The following is a 21,235-nucleotide window of genomic DNA, read 5'->3' on the forward strand; positions in this document are numbered from 1 at the left end:
GTCCCAAAACATTTGTTCTGCCACATCCTCTTAGTCAAAGCGAGTCATGAGACTAGCTCGGAGTCAATGGAGGAAAAGCAGACCATACTGCTTGTAGCACACAGGCAAAAGAGGTGGAAGAACTGTGGCCACTGTATTTGCCCATGGGCCACCACAATGGTATTAACACATGAAACCGATCCAGAATCACTAGCTTCTATGTGGGTCCACCCAGCCTCCTTGCAGGGGGGAGGAGAGTAGGCTGGCAGGTTCCTTGGAGAAGCAAGTACTCCAAAGGCCTTTGGGGCTGTGGCCATGGTAGGTTGCCCTTTAGGCAAAAGGGGAAGGGGCTCAGGCTGGGCAGAGCAGAGTTAGGAAGGAGCACTGTATCTCCAGGGAAAACAGTGGCCAGATCAGAGGTGAGAGTGTGAGTCCCACAGAGGGGAGAAAAGCTGGGACAACGTGGCACTGGGTCTTGAGAGGTCCTTCGGGAAGGCTGCAGGGGGTGTATGAGCAGATCTTATACAATCGGGGGACACAGCATGTTCATTTTATCCTTTCTTCCTCCATAGTCTATTTAAAGACCCTTTCTCCCTTCCAAGGCTGCGTGTTGCAATCCCTTTCGTGCTTAGGTTTCCAATCTTCTACTGATGAGCCTCAGCCCCTGGAGACCTCTCTTGCCTTGCCTCGCCTTACCACACTCAGGGAAATCTGTATTTCAGTCCTGGGTTTGGCCACCACCACATCCTCCCCCTGTCCCACTTTTCTTCTGCCTGTTTGTATTCAGTCTAGATGATTCATTTTTATTTCTTGATGTTCTGCCCTAGCCTGGGGCAACTGTGGTGAGGTGGGAAGAGCACTAGACTTGGAGTCAGGAAAGCTGGTTTAAATTCTGCCTTGGCTATTTACTGGCTGTGTGTCAATTTGGGCAAGTTATTTACCCTCTCTGAGCTTCACTGCCAAGCAGAAATAATGAACACTATCTCCAGGGTGGCTAAAAGAAGGAGACAAGGCCTGGCATAGATGAAGAGGCCTCTGTTCCTAATCCCCACCACCGACTCACCCAGCCCTGCTCAAGTCTGCACCTACTCACAAGCCCCTCTACCCACCACCCCCACCAGAGCCAGCACTCACCAACCTCCACAGCCTTGGGGTGAAACAAACCCTCGGTCACCAGGCCTCAGTTTCAACAGTGTCAGGCAGATAACAAATGTTTATTGAGCATGTACTATGTTCCAGGCACCACTCGAAGAGCTGGAGATACAACAATGAACAAAACAGATGAAAATCTCTGCCCTTACATTGCTTGCATTCTAATAGTTGGGGGAGGCAAAAGGGGGAGTAAATTTTAAAGCTACACTGTCCAAAATGGTAGCTACAAGCCACGTGTGTATATTGAGTGCTTGAAATGTAGTTACTCCCAACTGAGATGTTTGATAAAAGCAAAATACACATCAGATTCAAAGACTTAGTACCAAAAAAAAGGTAAAATCTCTCATCAACCATTTTGATATTGATTCAATGTTGGAATCTTTTAGATATGTTGGGGTTAAGTAAAATATGTCATTAAATTAAATATCAACTGTTTCCTTTTACCTTTTAAAATCTGGCTCCCAGAACATTTAAATTATATATGTGGTTCACATCATAGTTGTATTGGCCAGCACTGTTCTAGAGTATGTTATAAGGTAGCATGTGCTATGGGAAAAAAAAAAAAAGAAAGATGATGAGAAAAGGACCCTGAGTGCAGAGGGATAAAGGGATATCAACTGTAAATGCAGTGGTCAAGGGGACCTCACTGAGAAGGTAACAAGACATGAAGGCAAGAGAGCCACACATGCTACATCTGGGGAAAGAGAGCTCCAGGAAGCAGGGACAGCCTGTGCAAAGGCCCTGAGGTGGGAGCACACCCTCTGTGAGCAGAGAAACTGGTGTAGCTAGAGCTGAGTGCTAGGTGTGGGGTGGGGGTGGGATCAGAAGCCATTGAGTCAGGGAGATAGAAGCAGCTGAGATGGTGCAGGGCCTTTTAAGGCCATTTAATGGACTTTGGCTATTTCTCCAAGTAAAACAGAGTCTTCAGGGTTTTGAGCCAAAATGTGACATGATTCAGCTCACATTTTAACAGACCTACTCTGGCTGATGAGAATTCAGGCGAGAAAAGAATCCAGGAGGCCCATTGAGAGGCTCAGGCAAATATCCACTTCAGATGACAAGAGCCTGGACTCACAGAGCCATCCTGCAGATTCAGTGTTGACCAGCACAAGAGCTGCAGGTGGAAAGTGCTTGGAAAACGAGCACTTAACTCACTTAACTAGACCCAAAGTTGTGTGAGGGCAGGGACTGTACAGTGTGGCCAGGAGAGGCAGGGGGTGCCCTCCCAGATCAGCCACTGGCTGTTTTCCTGGAGGACTACAACAGCCTCCTCCCTGCTGGGTTGCTCCATTTAAAACCCCTCAGCTGCTAGGCTCTTAGCACCATGGACACTGCAGGCAGGGTCTATTCCTGCCTCTCTCCCACCTCTATCCCCTCACCCACCTCTATCCCCTCACCCACCCCCTGGGTACCCCCTCCATGCTTCTGCTCACACTGTCCCTTCTGCCTGGAATGTCACCTTCAAGCCTTCCACCCTCCCCTGCCTGTTCTCTCTCCTACACACGCTTTACGGGGCAGCCTAGAAGTAATGTCGTGAGCAGACTCCCTAGACTCTACCACCTCCAATTCACCCCCTCCCCCAAGCGGAATCAGATGCCCCCATCATATTTGATGTATTTTTCTATTCATGAATGTATAGTTCTGTCTCCTCACCTATCCACCTTCACCAGATCTTTAAGGGGTGATATTGTATCTTATTCATAACAGCATCCCTTGCCCTGGCGCGATGGCTGATGGCTCAATAAATACAGTTTGAAAGACTAAGAGGCTAGAAAAGTGGATTTGGAAGCACTGTCACTAATGCCAAAGACCCAGACAGCTCCCATCCTCCCCAGGTCTGCAGGAGAGAAGGGCCCAGGCAGTAAGGCAGTGCAGGGAGTCCCCTCAGGGACAACCAGAGCTGAGGATCCACCTTCCAGAGGCTCAAGGAACCTCTGGACTATGTAAAACTAGAATTACTCCCTGGGTCACAGGCCCCTATGAGCACCCCCTTCCCACTCCTAACCTATTACAGCCAACAAGGCTCCAGAGCCAAACGCAGACCCCTCCTATCCCCTGGGCAGCAAGCTCAAACACATGACCAGTTCCTTCCCTGAACAAGGGACAGTGCCTGGATCACGTGATTCCTGAAGGCAGCCCTATTCACTGCAGGACCCTTGGCTCCTGCTGAGAAGCTGTCTCTCCCTCCCCCTCTTCCAGAAGGCCCCTCCCCTCCTTCCACAGATGACAGAGAATGGCCGAGCCCCCCCAGGACTGGCCCAGCCAGAATGGAAGGACTCTGGCCCCCAGCACAATGAGATGGGTCACCCATATCCTACACACCTGGAACCCCTTTCCGATACCTCAGACAAATGCCATGTTCCCCAAGGCAGGAGGGAACGGGGGCAGGAGAAAGTCTGGAAGAAGGATTCAATGGAGAAGGAGAAACCAGCAGGAGCTTTGAGATCAGAATTAAATTCTTTAATACAAAATGCTTTTTTTTTAAGATATATCTGTATTTCTTTGTTGTTGTTTAAAAATAAATATGTACTACGGAATATCTCGAAAAACTGCACTAGAGACAAAGATGTGATGTTAATATCTTTTCCCCCACAATTATTACGGATAAACAGTAGCACCAATAAATAAATGATAACAAATATTAAAATTAAAAAAGGAGAGAGATTTAGTATGTAGAATTCTCTATTTTTCCGTTTTGTTTTTACATATAAAAAACAGAATAGCAATGTCTATTTTATCAGAATCACATATATACATAAACATATATATATATTTATATATATATATACAAACACAAGTTGCCAAATATATATATAGTATGTAGATGTATATTGAAACCTTATTTCAAAGGAATGTGTGGTGGGGAGCCAAGGGAAAGGGGAGGGCAGAGCTGAGTGTTAGCAAAATTAAATATCTGTTCAGGACAAGCTAGTGACTGTCACCATCAGGGAGAGAGAGATTGGAAACATGAATTTTATACACAAAGACCAGTACAAATAAGAGCGAGAGAGCAAGAAAGATACATCTCATAAATAGTTGAAATTAAATATTAACCAAGAATACTGAAAAAAACCCTACTCTTTAATTAAATTAACTGTTTTAATTTCTAATTAAAAAGGGCTATTAAATAAGTACCGTATATAAAACACTTCTCTTTTCTCTGCCTCCAGGGTGGGCACGGGGATCCTGCCCTGTCTCTTGATGCCGCGGGAAGGGTTGGGCTGGGGGACAGAAGAGGGTTAACCACTCACACACACACAGCCAGGTCTCCTGGGGGGACAGAACTAGTGGTTTCAATGGTCTGAGGACATCTGGCCCTCCTGGGCTGCACCCAGGAGGCCAAGCTGGGAGAGGGCCAAGGCAGAGGGCCATCCCTCAGATGACAAGCTCCACCAAAGTCGCTCTTCTCTTCGCCGAGACATGTCAGTGGACTCCTGGGCATCTCGGAAGCAGGTGAGAGGAGATGAGGGCTGCCCAGGCTCCTGAATCTTCCAGGCAGTGCCCTTGGGGGCAAGATGCCCGTGCAGCACATGAAGGGGATCCCCAAAGCACAGCAGTGTCCCGAGGCTCCCCAAATTCCTGGTCAGAGCCAGCGTCCTTGTCCCTGTACCTGTCGTCCATCATTCTGTCCATCTGACTTGGGGTAGAGGCTCGGGGCCAGGGCTGGGTTTGTCGGTGTTCCCAAAAGCAGGCCAAATTTGCCCCCGTGCCCTGGCCCTGCACATCTCCCAGGCAGGGGAGGGGACCCTGGCTTCCCAAAGAGGGACAAAATGACGATGCCAGAGTCTTCCCTCTTGTCCTCTTCCCTGTCAGGATCTGGGTGGGGACATTCTCCTCCCAACTCAAGTCCACAGCAGTCAAATACATCCAGTGAAGACACCAATAACATTAGCAATGTTAATTTAAAAAAAGAATATATATATTTTATATATATATAAAATATATATATTTATTTTTATATATATAATATATATATATATATAACACGTATGTATGTGGGTGGGTGTGTCTATAGGAATCCCAGAAATAAAACTCTCTAATCTTCCGGGCTTGGTGATTTAGCAGCAAGAAAAATAAAATGGCAATCCAATTCCAAGAGGGACCGTGCTGGGTCACCCGCCCGGGAATGCTTCTGCCGGAGTCTCATCCTCCGGACCCAAAGTGCTCTGCGCAGAATCTCCTCTTCCTTCATGTCAGGTTTCTGGATTCAGGATTATTCTGTTGACGGTGGTGGTGGTGTGGTGGTGGCAGCGGCTGTCAGTCGTGTCAGTCTTTCCTGGTGAGACATCTGGTTCCCGAAACCCTGAGGGAGGCTCCTTCCTCCAGCCCGGCTCACCGCCTCGGCTTGTCACATCTGCGGGGAATGGGAAACAGAGGCCGGCGGGGTTAGGGCCGGGGGAGGAGCCCTGGTGGGGAGGTCGCAGCCTCCCCTTCCTACAGCCCAGCACTGGCAGCAGAGCGGAGAGGAGAAAGCGTGGCCCTGCCTCCAGGAGCCCCTGCCTGAGAGGTCCCTTGTGAGCAGCAGCTCTGCCCAGGGCTCCCAGTCTGCCCTCTGGAGCTTACAATCTAGATGAGACAAAACAAGGACATGAGGACATCTCATCACAAACAACAAATGAACACGTACCAGAGAACAGTCCCTACTGGACATTTAAGAACTGACGGGTGAGCAGAGTTGGACCAAGTCAATCAGCAAAGCGTCGACAGAAAGAGGTGTTTCAGCTCAGTTTCTACGGGGCTGGTTTGGGGGAATGAGTGGGGACAGCAAGGGATGGGGCTTGTGCAGAGGTCCAGCTGGGGCAACGGATTGGAAGGGAGGTGCTGCCTGGGGGGGAAAGTGAGGTTCCAAAGAGAGGGGGAGCCAGCAGGGCCTGGGGCCCCGGGAAGGTGAGGTACACGCCTCCCTCCCCACACCCTCCATCCCGGCCTCAGCTGCAGGCCTCAGGTACCAAGCTGCCTGTCCTTTCCAATATGCTATTCCACTTAGGGCAGGGGAAGCAGAGGGGATGCCTAGAACTTTCCCATCATGCCCCTGCCCCTGGGCTGCTCGCCTCCTACCCGCCCCACATAAGGAGGGAGCAGAGCAGTTCCTGACCTTCTGAGAGCCTGGGAACAGGGATCCTAACCCTCCAATATGGGGACTGAAACTCCCCCATCCAGCCAGGTTAGGGGGTGGGTTGGGTAACTTCAGTTCACTCAAGTCACTGCAGACATTCCCCACCCCATCTCTGCAGAATAATCACCATGGTAACCCTAAAATGGCAAGTCCCTTATCTTCTCTGAGGCCCCCAGGGACATAGATACCCCTCATCCAGCTCTAGAGTGAGGCAGAGCCCCCCACCTTCAGCACCACTGTACACTTCCTGTCTTAACATACTGCCAAGACAGACAGAACCCCACACCAACACCTCAGGCCCTGGCCCCCAGTATCATCTGATACTCACAAGCCACAGGAATGCCGGGGACGGGAAAGACAGCCATACTCTAAAGACTTTGTTAATGAATGAGGCATCTGGACTGGCCAGGGGGCACCCTGGCCCTGCCAGGAATCCCCATAAAAGCTCCTCCCCTCTGGGTGAAGCTTATGCCGACCCAGAGGTCTCCTGCCTTTGAGTACAAGCCAGATGGGTATAAACGCCAGTCAAAGCATCAAAAGATTGTCAGCCACCTGTCACGGCCATGTGCTCCTGCCTTCACCCCTGAACTCAGACATGCATTCACACATGCACTTGACGCTTCCTTGGTCCCCAGTGTGAACAAGGGACAGGGGTACAGATGTCGTGGGAGGGGGGAGGTGTCAGACAGGTGAATAAAAACCAGGCCCAAGTGTGAGGAGCTTACAGTCTAATATTAGGAAAGTAGGCAGGCCCGATCCCCCCACCCATCTGGGGGCATTTGGAAATATGTAGGCCGTTTGGGGCATTGCTGTGCCTATTGGAGTACTAAGGGTCCCTAGTGTCCCCTGAGGTTACATATCCTATCCACCCTAAATCAACAGCCAGAACCTGTGCCCTCCAGGACCCCAGTCTGAGGACGGACTCAACCCCTGTCCCCGTGGAGAGACACTGAAGGAATGAGAAATCCAGTGGTACAGACCTCAGACAAAGTGGCGAGGACCACAACTGTTTGCACTTTGCAGAGGCAGCACCCCCCACGCCGGGAAGGGCCCTCCCTATTAGTAAAGGTGGTAGTAACAATATCAGGACCAACAGTCACCACGAGCAGGACCACAGGACACAACACTCAGCTTGCGTCCACACCACCACATGAAGCCACACTGGCCTGCCCACTCAGGCAACCAGGGCAAGATCTGAACAGGCCCTGCCAGGCCGGCCAGTGCCTGCCACCCAGCGCAGGGACAAGCAGAGAAGACAGCGGTCACCAGGCAGGCAGCTAGAAGCCCAGCAAGCAGCTGGCCCCTCTCAGGTGTGCTCGCTCGCTCTCTCGCTCTCTCGCTCTCTCGCTCTCTCTCTCCCCTCTCTGACTTGCTCGTCCTCTGGGAACCAACCTGCAAGTACGTTCGTTTAACTCAAGCTGCCTCGCCTTGCAACGCGAGTCTGTGTTTTTGCAGGAACATTTACACGTCTGCGGATCTTGTACAAACAAATGCTTTCTCCGCTCTGAGCAAGGCCCACAGGGACTGCAAAAGGCAAAAGGAAAGACATCTAAGCTAGAGCGTCAGCAGAGAGAGAGAAAAAAAATCCATGCAACACCCCCTACCATGTCGGCAGCGGCACCCCCACCCGGCTCTAGGGCCCCCACACCCTTCCACGCCCTGGAAGGATCCGATGCCACAGCAGAAGACAAGACAGAGCGGCGGAAAGAGGCAGCACTTGGCTAGGAAGTCTGCCCGCAGCAAGAGGAGGACACAGGCAGGCAGAGAGTGCAAGGACAGGGCTGTCGTAAGGGGCAGAGCTGTCCCATGGGCACAAGTGCAGATCTCGGGCCATGGGGCCCCAACGGCTACCACCCCTGAAAAAGCACACCTTTGACTCTCCACCTCCTGGGGATGGCAATCGGGCCACCTTCTCCCTGTGAGAGGGCTCGTGCCCAGGCCTCTCCACCAAAGGTGGGCTGAAGCAAGGAGTGATGGCAGGCTAAGCCCAGAGGCAGGGTCCACAGGCCAGGCCACTGGTGACCACAGGGCCCATGACAGGGCCTCCCCCACAGTCTTGAACCTGAAGGAAGAGGCTGCCCTATGGGGAGGCTTCTGTGGGTTGGGCTGGAATAGGGGGCTGCCTTCCAGAGGCCCCAAGTCCACAAGGAGGGGCTGCAGCAGTGCCTGACCCCACCTCCTCTTTCAGCCAACAACAAGCTGCCTCGTGCCATTCGCATCCCTTCCTCACGACACGTCTGCCCTCCCCACCAGCCTCAGCTTCCAGACAAGTGTGGAAGCCTAGAGCAGTGGAAACCAGTTGGGTGAGCAGGCGTCAATGCCTGGCACCCGTGCCAACATGGGCCCGCCACCAGTGCCCAGTGGGTGAGAGAAAGGCGGTGCCCAGCCAAGCCAGAGGCCCCTCCCTGAATCCTCCAGGCTCCCTCTGCCCATTTGCCCACCCCTCAATCCTGGACCAGCCAGGCCACCACCACATCTACCCATCGGTGCCAATTAGTGGAGCGAGAGTGAGAGAGAGACACTAGGGCAGAGGGGAGGATGGGAGCTGAGGCGAGGGGGAGGGAGGGAGGCTGGGTTCCGGGGTCCTGCAGACAGGAGTTTGATTGGGGGCCTGGGAGGCTCCAAGGAGTGAGACAGCGGTGGCACCACGTACACGCTCCAGGATTTATACCGGGATTTCTTGCGCTTTCTTTTTTGCCCCTTTCCCTTTCCTCGAACTGATTTTCTGGAAAATAAAAAAACAGAGACAGACAGAGAGAGAGCGAGGGGGAAGGGGAGAGGAAAGGAAGCAGTGAGGAGGGCAGGGACAGGACACGTTCTGTGGCATGAGGCTTGTGGGGATAGGCGGGCTCCAGGGAAGAGCTTGCACACACGCACACACACACAGGATGGGGCAGCAGGCGCTCAACAACTCCTCCTTCTCACATTGGCCACCCTTGAGGGACAAACCCAGCCCCCAGCAAGGCTCTGGGTGGGGAGCAGAGGCTGGGCGGAGAGCACTGGACCCACAAGCCTCCACACTCACGGTGTCTCCTGGTCCCAGGCAGGGGACAAAGCCTAGAGGGCAGGCCCTTTGCCCAGCATCCCTGAACAAATCTGACCCTGAAGGTCAGGGGGCCATAAAGGGAACACCTGAGTTTAGGGAGCAGGTCAGAGACCTGACTTGATGAGGGTGTGGGGGATGGGGACACAGTCTGTGCTCCAGGCACCTTCTGCCTTCATTTCCATGTACAATGGTGAGGGGGTCCCTCCAGGGCCAGTGTCGGCAAGCAGCTACATTGGGAGCTGGCACAAAACCAAGGGCGGCACATGAAAGGCACCAGCCAGCTCAGCCATAACCTGGGCTGAGAGGCGGGCCTAGGTGTCAGAGCCCCAGGCAGGAGGCAGGGTGGGGTAGGAGTTAGGGAGGCATCAGGAGGAGGGGCCTGGGCGGCACTTGGCAGGGCGTCCTCTTTCCAGCCTGCCAAAGCCTGCTACACCATTTCACCAGACACTCTCCCTGTGGGCAAGGCAGGCGTTTGGGGAATGGGAAAGGGGAGCAGGCTGAAGCCTGTCCCCCTCAAGGGAACCAGTGCTCTCCATACCTACCAGGCCCAGAGAATGCCCCTGGGAACATCTACCACAGGGGAGAAATGAGGGGGAAGGGACAGAGGAGAGGGGCAAGTCTGCTCCCTCTCAGGAGAAAGTACTGGAAGGTAGAAGGGCTTCACTCTGTCTCACACACACGCACATGCACGTCCACTCTCTCTCTGAGCCTGCTCTCCCCAGTCACTGCTCTGGCAGCCACAGCAATCCTGGAAGCTGGGGACTTAGGGAAGAGACAAAGGGTTGAGGCTTAGGGGGCTTCAGTGTTCCCAGAGCATTGAGGGCAGACAGGATGGTGGGTGGGGGAAGGGCAGAGGTGCTCTCTCTCAGTCTCTTCCCCTGCAAGGCTCATCCCCCATGGCAGCTGCTTGCCCCGTCTTGAAGGCTCACCACCCCCAGACCTCACCCTCCACACCATCCTGACCCAACCCTCCACACTGAGCCACTGGAAAATTCAGAAAATGACCAACGTTCACCTCCTGCTCCCTGGCCAAGAGGGCTGAGTGTCTCCGGCCTGCCTCACTCCCACAGGAGGGCACACACTAAGAAAACACCCTAGCCAGCCCCAAATCCAACTGCACCACTGCAGCCACCAAAAGAGGCCATTTCCTCTGACACACAAAAGCTGGCCTCTCTGTCACCCACTCCCTCTCCCTGCTGTGGGCAATGGGAAGCTGGAGCAAGTCAAGAGCCAGTGACCTCACCAGCCCCCGACACACCAAGATGGCGAGTCCTGGCCAGGAATGGCCTGGAAACACATCGTCTATTCCAAAGGAAGTTCCAGGCACCAGGCTGGGTTTTGTCACTCATTCTAGAAACATAATCCTGGAGTTTGCTCCATCCCACTGCTGCCACCACAAGTCCCCGTGAGACCAACTCTCAGACCCAGTGAAGCCATCAGACCCCCCTGAGAGAGGAAGCCAAGAGCCCCAAACCAAGACAACCAGCCAAGGAGAGGGAGAAGAGCTAAAGTCATGGCCACTTACTTTTCTTGCCTTGCTCTGTCTTTCTTTGGTCTGCAGAGGGATAGAGATAGAGAAAAGAACAAACTGAGAGGGGTTCAGATGGCAATGGTAATGATAACAATAAAAACAATAATAGTAACTTAACACAGTATATAAGATAACCAGTACAGTTTTAATCTCTTGACATATAACAACTCACTCAATCCCTCTAACAATGACAGGAGGTACATACTATTATAGGGCCCATTTTACAGATGTGGAAACTGAGGCACATTGGAGTAAAATTGAAATGCCCGTGGTTATACAATTGGAAGGTGGATATGGGCTAACAAGTGGAATGTGCTTAACCCTGGCACAGAGCAGGCCCCCTGCAGCCATTTGCTAAACAATGAATCTGTCGCTCCATCCTCACCTGCATTCACATTTGTTGTGCTGTAGGAAGCTCATCTCTCCTATATGTTGGCCTTGGTGAGGTTTAATCCGCATAATCTGGAGGGAAAGGAAGCAGATCACAGAGGTTAGTGACCCAGCCAGCCATACCTAGGTGGGACACCCCCATGGCTCCTGCCACTCAGCACCTAGAGCAGGGATGGGTGGTGGAGGTAGGGGGACCAGGGGCTCTACCAGAAAGAGCCTCAGGCCCACCCCAACTCCCCTTGCCCTGCTGACCTCAAGGAGCCCCTGCTCCTCTTGAGGGCAGATGCAGCTGCAGGGTTGGCCAGGCTGGGAATTCGGGTCCTGGGTTCTTGCCACTCCCTGTCCCTCCCCTCCTGTCATTGCCTCCAGGCCTGACCCTACCCCTAGTAGCTACCCAAGAGCCACCCACACCTCCCTGGGTTCTTAGGTCTCCCTCCCATCCCATCCAGGATAAGATGTGCCCCATCACCAGGCAGCAGCAAACTGGCTTTTTTAACCTTCCACAGTCCAGGCTCATCCAGCTTCCCAAACAGAACCCCCAAGGAGGGAGGGCCTCTTCCTCCAAGAGTGGAAGGAAGGGGCTCCTATCACAGGTGTCAGCCCCTTCCCGAGCCCAGGGGGCAGAGCTCAGAGAGGAAGAGGAAGTGTTCAGGGCTTGCTAGAAAACTCGACTGGGAAATGCAGTATCTTTTCTCCAAAGAGAGCAAGACCCCCACATCCCGCTTAGACTGACTCAGGAGCAGGAGCTAGGCAAGGTAAGCCTGGCTCCTTCCTTCAAGAGCTGCCCAGGAAAGGACCCAGGACCATCTGTTGCCAGCCTAATGCCTCCACCGCAGCCCCTGCCCCCACTTCCCACAGGTACGCACCTGCATGGTGATGTTGAACTCCTCGGTGGGCACACACTCCAGACCTTCATCATTGCAGCAGCCCCCACACCTCATCAGGGGCACACAGGACGGCTTAAAGATGTACTCGATCTCATCAGGGTACTCCTGGAAGATGTCTACCAGGGTCTCGATTGGACGGCAGTAGCTGCGCTGGTAGACGTCCATGAACTTCACCACTGCGTGGGAGGGGTGACGTATGAGCCCAGCAGGTCCCGTAAGAGGTAGCTGGCCCCTATTTCTACCCAGCTCTGAAAGACTGCTCCTTTCCATGACAGGTACGTGCTATAGGATAAGTCCTTCCAAAAATTTAACTTAAGTCCCTCAGGCTGTGGTTAAAGTCCTTCCCTAAGTTCTCCACCACCAACATTGATGAAGTCGTGTTTTTATTCCAAAGATCACATGGTGCTGTCAGGTTCTGAGGGAGACAGCCTGACACATCTGACCCCCCTGACTCACCATGACGGTCAAGCCAATCCCAGGGTCAACCTTGAGTGTGAGTATAGCTGTTGAGGGTGCTCTAAGCTTCCAGTGGAAGGAGGAACAGTCAGCTTAGCAAACCTACTCCCCATTTCCCTCCAACCTCCTCACAGCCACTGCCATATCATTGACTGACAACCACTCAATGAGCACTTCTTATGCACTGGACATGTACACAGCAGTCCACGTATGTCACCTCAAACAATTCTCCCACCATGGTACTATGAGGTTTTAGTAGGACCCCTACTTTACAAATGGGGAACTAGAGACTCAGAGAGGCTGAGTAACTGGCCCAAGGACACACTGCCAGTAGGTAATAAAGTCAGCTCCGACATCAAAGTCTTCCCAAGCCAACATCCTGTGAAATAGAGGGGAAGCATCAGGGGCACTCTGCCATCTGTCAGCCCTCCCCCGTAGACATGGGCTGAGGAGATGGTGGGCACTGGCACAGAGATCGGGTCTGCCTGGAATCAGCAGGTGGCTGTGGGCAGGCACACTGCACTAGCCCTGCCAGCCACCGATAACCCCACCCAGGAGGGCAAACTGCTTGCATCATGGAAAAAACGGTGCTGCCACTGCAGCCACAGAGTGTTTCTAGAAGCTGATCTGGAGGGAGACCAGGGTAAAGACAGCTTCCCAGGCTGGCTGTGGAGCCTGGGGTGCACCGGAGCATGAAGGAGTAATTCTGGGCCACAGGGGCGGGGCCCTTGAGAATAAATAAAGTCAGGACTCTGGAATGACTACTCCAAATTGTGGCCTGGCCTGCCACTCCCCGTCACACCCCCTCCCCCAACACCAACACCACATAGCAGTCCTGTCCCTGAAATGAGTTTCCCCTGTACAGGAGGGAAGAAGCAGCACCCAGCCTGCGAGGAAGCCTGGGCTCTGGCCAGATTTGGTGTGACCTTGGGCCCGTTCCTCCCTCTCAGCCTCACACTCTGCACATCTGTGTAAGTGGGTTGGGCTGATCTCTAAAGACACTGAAACAGAGGCTGAAGTGTAGGGTTTTGCCTTCCGTTTCCAGCCCTAAGAACAAGTGCCCTTTTCTCAGCCCAAGTGACATAAGGTTTGGAAGCCCACCAAGTCATCTGAAGTGCATACCCTCAGCTGCCTCTCCCCAGAGGCCATAGCTGAGCCTTCCCTGGCTCCTCCCTCCAGAGGAGTGAGGGAAGATGAGCTAGTGGATTAAGGAGGATGTGGGGGCTGAGGGGAAGAGGGGGAGGCTACAGGTGTGAAAACAGGAAGGAAAACAGTGTGGACTCCTAAAGCTAGTCCCTGGCCTTGCCTGAGGTCTCTGCTTCCCCATCCAGACAATGGGCATAGAATTTCCCCCTCCACAAAAGGGTTAAGATCAGGCATCTTCAAAATGAGTATAAACAAGACCAGGGATCTGAAGAGGTCCTTTTCTAAGCCAAGTCTATATTGAAGAAGATGACTAATCAAGAATTCTTGACCTGATACTTCATCATGGTTGGGGATAGAGGTGCCCAGGCTTCGGGGCCACAAGGACAGGAAAGCAGAAGGGCCTGGGCCATGGTGGTTGGTAGCTGAGGGTAAAAAGGCCCAGGGTGGGAATTCCTTGGAAAAGCTCCCTGGAGTCCCCAAGGCCCATGGGAGGTAGAAGGGGGCAACTTCAGCACACCCTTGGCACCCTATCCACTGCCTCCAAGGAAAGCTGTTCTGCTTCCGCAGAGGCATGGACACACATACACTCCCTCCAACTTCAGGCATCGTGGTTTTCCTTATTTCTCCAAGACAACCTTCTCCTCAGCAAAGACCATTTGACCTGCCTCTTCCATACCACAGAGAGAGACCACTGGAGCCTGAGAGGGGTGGGTGCACACTGAGAGCAGAGACTGTCAGTGTCACAGGCCATGGAGTGGCTGGGAAGTGAGGCCCTGGGTCAAGGAAAGGGATCCCAGGTGAGGAAGGAGGCAGAACCGGTCAGGCTTCACCAGTGCAAACACTGCCCCTAGCCACTACCCTGGCCACTGGATTTGGGTCAGAGAAACTCGCCTGGAGGACCCCAGGGCCTTCAAGACCTCAGAGTGGAGTGCTGGGGGAGTGGTATCGGGTATGCCTACCCCCAGGCTGGAACCGAGGCCACATTCAGTGGTGAGGAGAGCCAGGGCGTCCCTAGAGAAATGGGAGGATCTGTACTCCAAACCGCGGCGAACAAAAGGCAGGCTGACTGGGGCTGGGCAGAGGGGCGGGGCTCCTGGGAGCTACAGCCAGCCCTCTGCTGGACCAGGAGGGAAGTTCACACGTACCCAAACCTGCTCCCCAGGAGGGCAGGGGGACGCCACAGGACTTTCTCTCTTAACCCCCAAAGGAATGCAAAACCCGGGGAGGGGTTCCATGAGGCTGGGCCCTCTGCACCTCCAGCTCACACACAGCCAGCAATCTGGAGGGCAAGGGTCCCAGCCCCCACCACACAGACCCCCACAGGTGGGACCTGACTGGATTGGAAGTGGAATGAAATATCCATCCTCCCCTGGGAGCAGGGGGGACAAGGGGCCTCCCTTGACATCTGGGATCCTTGAACGCTATCTGTCTTCCTGGTCTATGCTCACAGCTCCCACTCAAAATAAAATTTTACTGAAAAGGCAGAAGAAAAAGACTACAAGTCCTATTTCTAGCAGAGATCTGAGTAGGAGACACAGATTCCTACAGAATGAAAGGGTTAAGCTGTCAGCACTCACCTCTTCCTTCTCTGATCCCCAGATTCCTGTGTCCCTTTCCCACCACAGAGCTGAGAAGGAACTGGGCCTTCCTACCCACCCCCTGAGGGGTCAAGAGACTCACCTTCATGAGGTTTCTGCTCTCCTGCTGTCATGGGTGCAGCCTGGGACCACTGAGGACAAAACAAAGAGCAAAGAATGGGAATGGGCAGGGGCAGGGTTGCACTGGCCCAGCCACCCCACCCTTGCTCCTTCCTCACCTCCTCCCAGCCCGAAGCCTCTGGCTTCTCCAGGGTTTCTGTATGGAACAGGGGACCTCTGGGAGCTCCCCACAGCACAGAGCATGCTGACCACCCCCAGACTGCTCCAATTCTGAAGCCAAGGAAGATAAAGACTGACCAGATATTGGGGTGTGGGGAGGCTCAAAACACAGGAGGAAAACACCAGAATGCTGCACTGTCCAGGTCCATGCCCCTCCCCCACATTTCCCTTTCCCAGGTCTCATTGGCCCCTTGCTGAGAAGTGAAGCCTCTCAGCCCCCCAGACTCCCTGGTCCAAAGCCACAGGTAAGTATTAAGGTCAAACAGGAGGACAAATTTGGACTGGGGCAGGAAGGAAGGACTGGGGGCGAGAAAAACAACATGGTGACCTTCTCCTGCTGACATGACAAATACCAGGGTGAGCTGGTGCTGGGGAGGGAGGGGGGTGCGGAGGACCGAAGGGCACCAACCACCCTCCCCCATTCAAACTCCTCTGTCCTCAGGAATATTCAGCAAAACCCAGGTTGTCCAGAGGGTAAAACTTGGGAGGAAACCCTGGGGAGGGGAGGCCCTCAGTTTTCCCCATGCACAAATCTCCCCAGAGCCTGAATATATCTTCAAAGTCCCGGGCCTCGCATTCCCACCTTGTTCCCTGGTTTCTTCTCCCTCCCAGACTGAGGAGGTCCCAAACCCCTCTCACCTGCTGGGCACCTTCCTCAAAGGCAACCAGGGAAGCCTTTTATGCCTTACCGCTGCCCAACCCCTAGGGGGCCCCCTGAACTACCTAAGCCTGAGGCTGCCAGGTCCCTCCCCACCCCCATCAGATCATTCCTCCCCTCTCCAGTGCCTGTGAAGGTCAACTAGCCCAACCATGTGGACCTGACAGCACCTCGCAGGCAAAGGCTTCCTCCAGCCCTTCCAGGGGGTCTACAGGTCTCACCACTGCCCACCCCACCTGCACCTCTTTGGCGGCGGATTCTGAGCAACAGAGCTGCACTCTAGCCCACAGAACTGCAGACTCCAAAGAGTCTGACAGTCTGCCTCTCTACTTCCCACACCTTCCCCCATGAACCCCCAGCCTTGCCCCAAGGGGCAAGGTCAGGTAACAGTTCCCAGGATCCCAGCTGGAGGGCCACCCACTGCAGCTTCCTCAGGGACCCCCTGGAGTGGGAGTGCCCACCTTAGCCCCTCACCCACCTCCATGGCACTGCCTGGCTTCCCTCTGTCAATATTCTCCCTATACCCTCCACTCCTCCTGGGCCCAAAAAAGCAAAGGGGACAGAAACTTCATACCCTCTCCTAGGCCAGGGGGCACTGGGAGGGGCAGTTCTGGGCGGGGAGGGGCCAGGTGCCCTTCTCTGGGGGCCTCTGAAGGTCACAGTGTGGCCAGGCGGCGGGCCTCTCCTCCCCCTCCCTCCCCCTACTTGGAGGCCTGGAGCCAAGGCCTTTGTGCCAGGGTCTGAGGAACGCTGGGTGGCATCAGGGACCCCAGCCCATTTCTTTCCTTTTGCCTCTCTCCAGGGGTACTCTGGCTGAAGGAAGAGCGGAAAAAGACCCCTTAGGTGGTTTTGAGAAGCAAGCTGGGTGGCCAAGTTTGCAGTTCCAAAAAACCACCTGCTCCTGCTCCAACGCCCATTTCAGCAGAACAAAGTGTGTTTGCAAGGCTGTCAGGAGCTCCCTCCAAAGGTTCCGGGAGGGCTAGTCCCACATTGCCTGAGTCACAGCAAATTTCAAACCATTTTTCCAAAAAGTGTAAAGTGGGATAAAGACACTTTTTAAACCCTCCCTTAGGCCACCCCCATAAAAGCTAAAGCACAGATCACTCGGAAGTGTGGGGGAGGGGAGGGCAGCAGGCTGTCACCAAGTCGGGACTTTAGGTAGAGTCTCGACAAAGCACTGAGGTGGGCCCTGGCACCCCGACTCCTGATAGTGATCATTCTTTCCCTGGACTCTGGGACCGGAGAGGGGTTAAACAGATCTTAGCAGAGAGGAGTCAAAAATAAAGGGGTGGCAGGGGATTCTCTTCGAGCTAGGGAGGAAATGGGAAAGGGGTATCAGGAAATTCTTCTTAAGAGGGGGTTAGGAGCTGGGGACAGCGGGAGGGATAGGGGTGGTTCTCTGGATCCTTCCGATGGGGCTACCTCGAGAGGTCACCTTCCCGCGGAGGGCCAGTGGGGGGAGGGGCGCCGCTCGCCGCCCCGGGCTCCCCGCTCGGGCCGCCGCGGCTCGGGGAACACGCGGCCGGCCAGGCCCGGGCTGATGTAATCGGCTCCGCGCCGCGCGCGCCCGTCCGGGCGGGGGAGGGCGGGCACCAAGCGGGACGCGAGCTGGTACGGGAGGGGGTGGTGCGGCGCAGGTGGCCCGGTGGAAGGGGGGGTCCCCAGCAGCAATCTGCCCCAAAACTTTTCCCCAACTCGCGTCGAGGGCCGCAGAGATCGCGCGGCAGTGACAGCAAGCCCCCTCTCTCGCCTGCGCCCTGCCCCCTCCACGCTCTCTCCCCTCCCCCGGTCCAAGGTCCGAGCCGCCCCCGCCATGCCGGGCTCCGACTACCGCCCCCCGCTGCCCGGACTTCGGGGACCAGCGGCGGGGAGCAAACTTCAGCCGCCGGCTGCAGCACAAGCCCAGCCCCCTCAGCCGTCTCCTCCGGCTCCCGCCCTCCGCTGGTCGGCCCAGATCGTACGTGCGGTGACTCCGGTGGGTGGGCAGGGCCCGCGTGGGCGGTGAGACTCTATCCCGGTGCCCTCCCACCTAGCGCGCGCCCCCTCCCCCTACACGTACCGGGATAGAGGGGAAGCCGCGCGCCCGGTGCCCAAGGACCCGCGTGGGACACGGAGCCCCCACGCGCGCGCTCGCACGCACGTCCCCAGCCGGGAGAGACGCTCTCAGCGGCCCGCGGCGCCAGGCGGGCACAACCGCTTACCTTGGCATGGTGGAGGTAGAGCAGCAAGGCAAGGCTCCAGTGCACCCAAGAGAGCAGAAAGTTCATGGTTTCGGAGGCCCGGCCGGGGCTGGCGCGGCTAGCGCTCCCTCTCCGGCTCGGGCTGCGGGGCCGCCCGCTCTCCTCAGCGCCTAGGCGGGCTCCTCTTCCTCCCGGAGCCAAGGCCCGGGCCAGGGCCTGGGGCGCGCGCGCGACTGGAGCACTGTCTGCGCACACAGCCGCCTCACCCGTCCATGAGCCCGGCTTCCGAGAGCCCAGTCGCCACCGCGGCCCCCTCTCCTCTTCCTTCTCTTCTTCCTCCTCCCCCTCCTCCGACTGCGGCTCCTCCCGAACGGAGCTAGCACTTCTCCCGGTTCCGCTCGGATCTGCTGCCCCGGGGCGGACCACGGCTCCTCCGGAGCGAGAACAGCCCAGAAGTTGGATGAAAAGTTTCAGTGCAACACCGCGAGCCCCGACCCCCTCCACCCCGCCTCCGGGCGCGGGCTCCGGATCCTGCCCGCGGCTCGCGGCCGCGTCCACCGTCGGCCGCCGGCCGGGGAGGAGGTGGGCGCTGGGGCGGGGGGCGGTGTCTGTCTGTCTGTCCGTCAGCGCTGCTGGTCCGACGCGGGATCCCGCGCTCTGGCGGTCACCCCCAAAAGCAGGTCACTCACTTTGCCCCTGTCCTCTCGTTTCTCGCTTGCCCGCGCGCGCTCTCTGACCCAGTCTCTCTTCCTCGACTTCTCTTTGGAGCTCTTGCTACCTCTTTCTTCTCTCTGCTGATTTCCAAAATCCGAAGTGATTTGGGGGAGTACAGGAGCAATCTCCCCAAACGGTCGGCCGGATTTAGCGGGGAATGGGAAGCCAAAATAAATTAAAACGGGAAAGAATACGGTTTTTAAAGATGTTTCGGAAAAAAGGAGGAGGGTAAACCCTGGGTAAATGAATATCAAATTCCAGTGCGGAGACCCCTGGCTGGTGACCCCGCCGGGTCGTCCCCCTCGCCGATGCGTCTCTCCGGACCGAGTGCAGCTGCCGCCGGCTCCACTCACCACCCGCGCCGCGGCCTCCTGGCAGCCCGGCGGCCCCAAACCTCTGCGCTCTTCACCGCTACCAGCCGACTAAAAAGAAGGCCTGGCTCCTCCCCGACACGCCCCTGGAACGCCCAGGGGCGGGGACAGACTCAGCCTCAGCCCCTTGCGTCCGTCCCCTTCGCGCGCCGCTTTGGCCCCTGGCGTTGTGTTCCCCTACGGACACGGAGGGAAGCCTGGCCCCCCCCCACCTACCCCAGCGAAGGGAAATCTCAAGCCCCACCAAGGTTCACAGCCTAAAAACGACCTATCCGCCCCTCTTTGCCTGGAGACGCCCACACCAGCGCGGTATTTGAGAAATGCGGGGAGTACAGGAAAGTGAGGTTATGTGCGGACAGGGCTCGAGAGCTGTTCCCTCTATGCTGGGAGTATAGAAGTGGGCAGGGGTTTGGAGGAGTCGGACAGGGACGGATGGAGAGAGAGACACTTAGATCTGTTGGAATCCTGGGACGACCCCTGGCCTTCTCCCCTCAGCACTCTCAGCTCCTCCGCAACACACAAACGCGTCCTCACTCTCACGCAAGACTGCTACTCTCCCAAGTTCACCCAGCTTCCCTGTGGTGGCTGAGCGCCCCCTAGTGACTACGGACGGTCTGCACGCCTCTGGCTCATGAGGCTTCAGGAAGAATGGGGGGAGTTTACCCCTGATCCCCCCAGTTCTGACCTCCCAAACAGTGGCATGTTTGGGACTCGAATGGCCTCATATACACAGAGCCCAGTGCTGGGCACAGGGGGCACGATGTATTCATCTGGACAATGTGTCCATCTACAGCCCTTATCTGGCCTGCTGACATCAGAGTGAGATGCACCCAAAGGGCTGGAGTGACTGGGGTCCATCGGGAAGTGTTCAGGGAGGTTCCCTTGGGGAGAAGTATTTGGCACCATGTTTGTAAGGCTGAGAATGGGAAGCCGTGTGGTTCTGGGGTTAGTCAGAGGGAAGAGGACCTGTTGGAGCCCACGTATGCACTGTGGAGTCTGGCAGAGCCCAAAGGGAGAGGCAGCTGGGCAGACAGAGGCCCTTGTTCCTGCTCCCCCCTCCACCCCAGATGTTGCCAGGGAACTGAGGCCAGGGGGCTGGTGGGGGCGGATGGAGGCCAGGGCCTGAGTGATGATTCAAACCTACTCACCAGCACTAAGGAACGTCTGTAGGCCAGCTGCCCAGAGCTCCCACCAGGCCAGGGGCCAAGGCTTCTATCAGCCCCAGTCCAGGCTCACAGCTCATCTTCTGAACAGAACTGGGAGGTTCTCCTCAGCAGCCCCCCAGACTGCCAGGATCCCTTGCCTACTTCTCACAACTGGTAGCCTCTCTCCTCCCTTTCCTCAGTCCCTTCCCTTCCTTCAAAGCCTCCCTCACCCCAATTCCCTGAGTCTTCCCTAACTCCCCAAGGCCCCCCACCCCACCCTTACATATAGAAACCAGCCTGGAAAAATTCCTGGTTGGGCTTTGACCCAGCAGGGCCCCCTCACCATCACCAGGAACAAGGTGTGTGTGTTGGGGGATAGGGGGTGGCTAATACCTGTGGGAAGAAAGAGACCAACCAGTCTCGTTATTCATCCAGATATGGCCAGGGCCTGGCCTGGGGCTTATGTAGCCTCTGTGAAGGCTTGGGCTGAAAATGGGGGCTAGGCTAAGAACTGAACATAACAAGTTGACCAAAATGATACAAGGAGGTTACTCAACCAGCCCTCAGCCTCAGCACATGGCACTGTG

General features: G+C 55.6%; 1 protein-coding gene across 4 annotated transcripts; it reads right to left on the reverse strand.

Moving 5' to 3' along the window:
- Positions 1 to 3,569: 3,569 nt before the first annotated feature.
- VEGFA (vascular endothelial growth factor A) lies at positions 3,570 to 19,532 on the reverse strand. Of its 4 annotated transcripts, none has more exons than XM_072944923.1 (8): positions 18,440 to 19,532; positions 15,384 to 15,432; positions 12,081 to 12,277; positions 11,210 to 11,286; positions 10,819 to 10,848; positions 8,919 to 8,972; positions 7,640 to 7,771; positions 3,570 to 5,485 (listed from the first exon to the last, which is right to left on the reverse strand). In XM_072944923.1, exons 1-8 carry the CDS (start codon positions 18,503 to 18,505, stop codon positions 5,464 to 5,466), a joined length of 627 nt encoding a protein of 208 aa, XP_072801024.1. In that variant the 5' UTR covers positions 18,506 to 19,532; the 3' UTR covers positions 3,570 to 5,463. The 4 variants fall into 4 exon arrangements, with proteins under 4 accessions (XP_072801024.1, XP_072801023.1, XP_072801025.1 ...); XM_072944922.1 differs by having other exon boundaries at positions 8,901 to 8,972; XM_072944924.1 differs by lacking the exon at positions 8,919 to 8,972.
- Between the last annotated feature and the right edge of the window lie 1,703 nt (positions 19,533 to 21,235).

The sequence above is a fragment of the Vicugna pacos genome, chromosome 20 (assembly GCF_048564905.1).
Source record: "Vicugna pacos chromosome 20, VicPac4, whole genome shotgun sequence".
In the NCBI taxonomy this organism is placed as follows: Eukaryota; Metazoa; Chordata; class Mammalia; order Artiodactyla; family Camelidae; genus Vicugna; species Vicugna pacos.

Excerpts from the sequence above, each read along its gene's own strand:
- VEGFA (XM_072944922.1), bottom strand. The coding sequence starts at position 18,505 with ATGAACTTTCTGCTCTCTTGGGTGCACTGGAGCCTTGCCTTGCTGCTC. Across the intron at positions 10,849-11,209 it reads CACAACAAATGTGAATGCAG|ACCAAAGAAAGACAGAGCAA; the intron begins GTGAGGATGGAG and ends ATCCCTCTGCAG. Across the intron at positions 5,486-7,639 it reads TTAAACGAACGTACTTGCAG|ATGTGACAAGCCGAGGCGGT; the intron begins GTTGGTTCCCAG and ends CATTCCCCGCAG.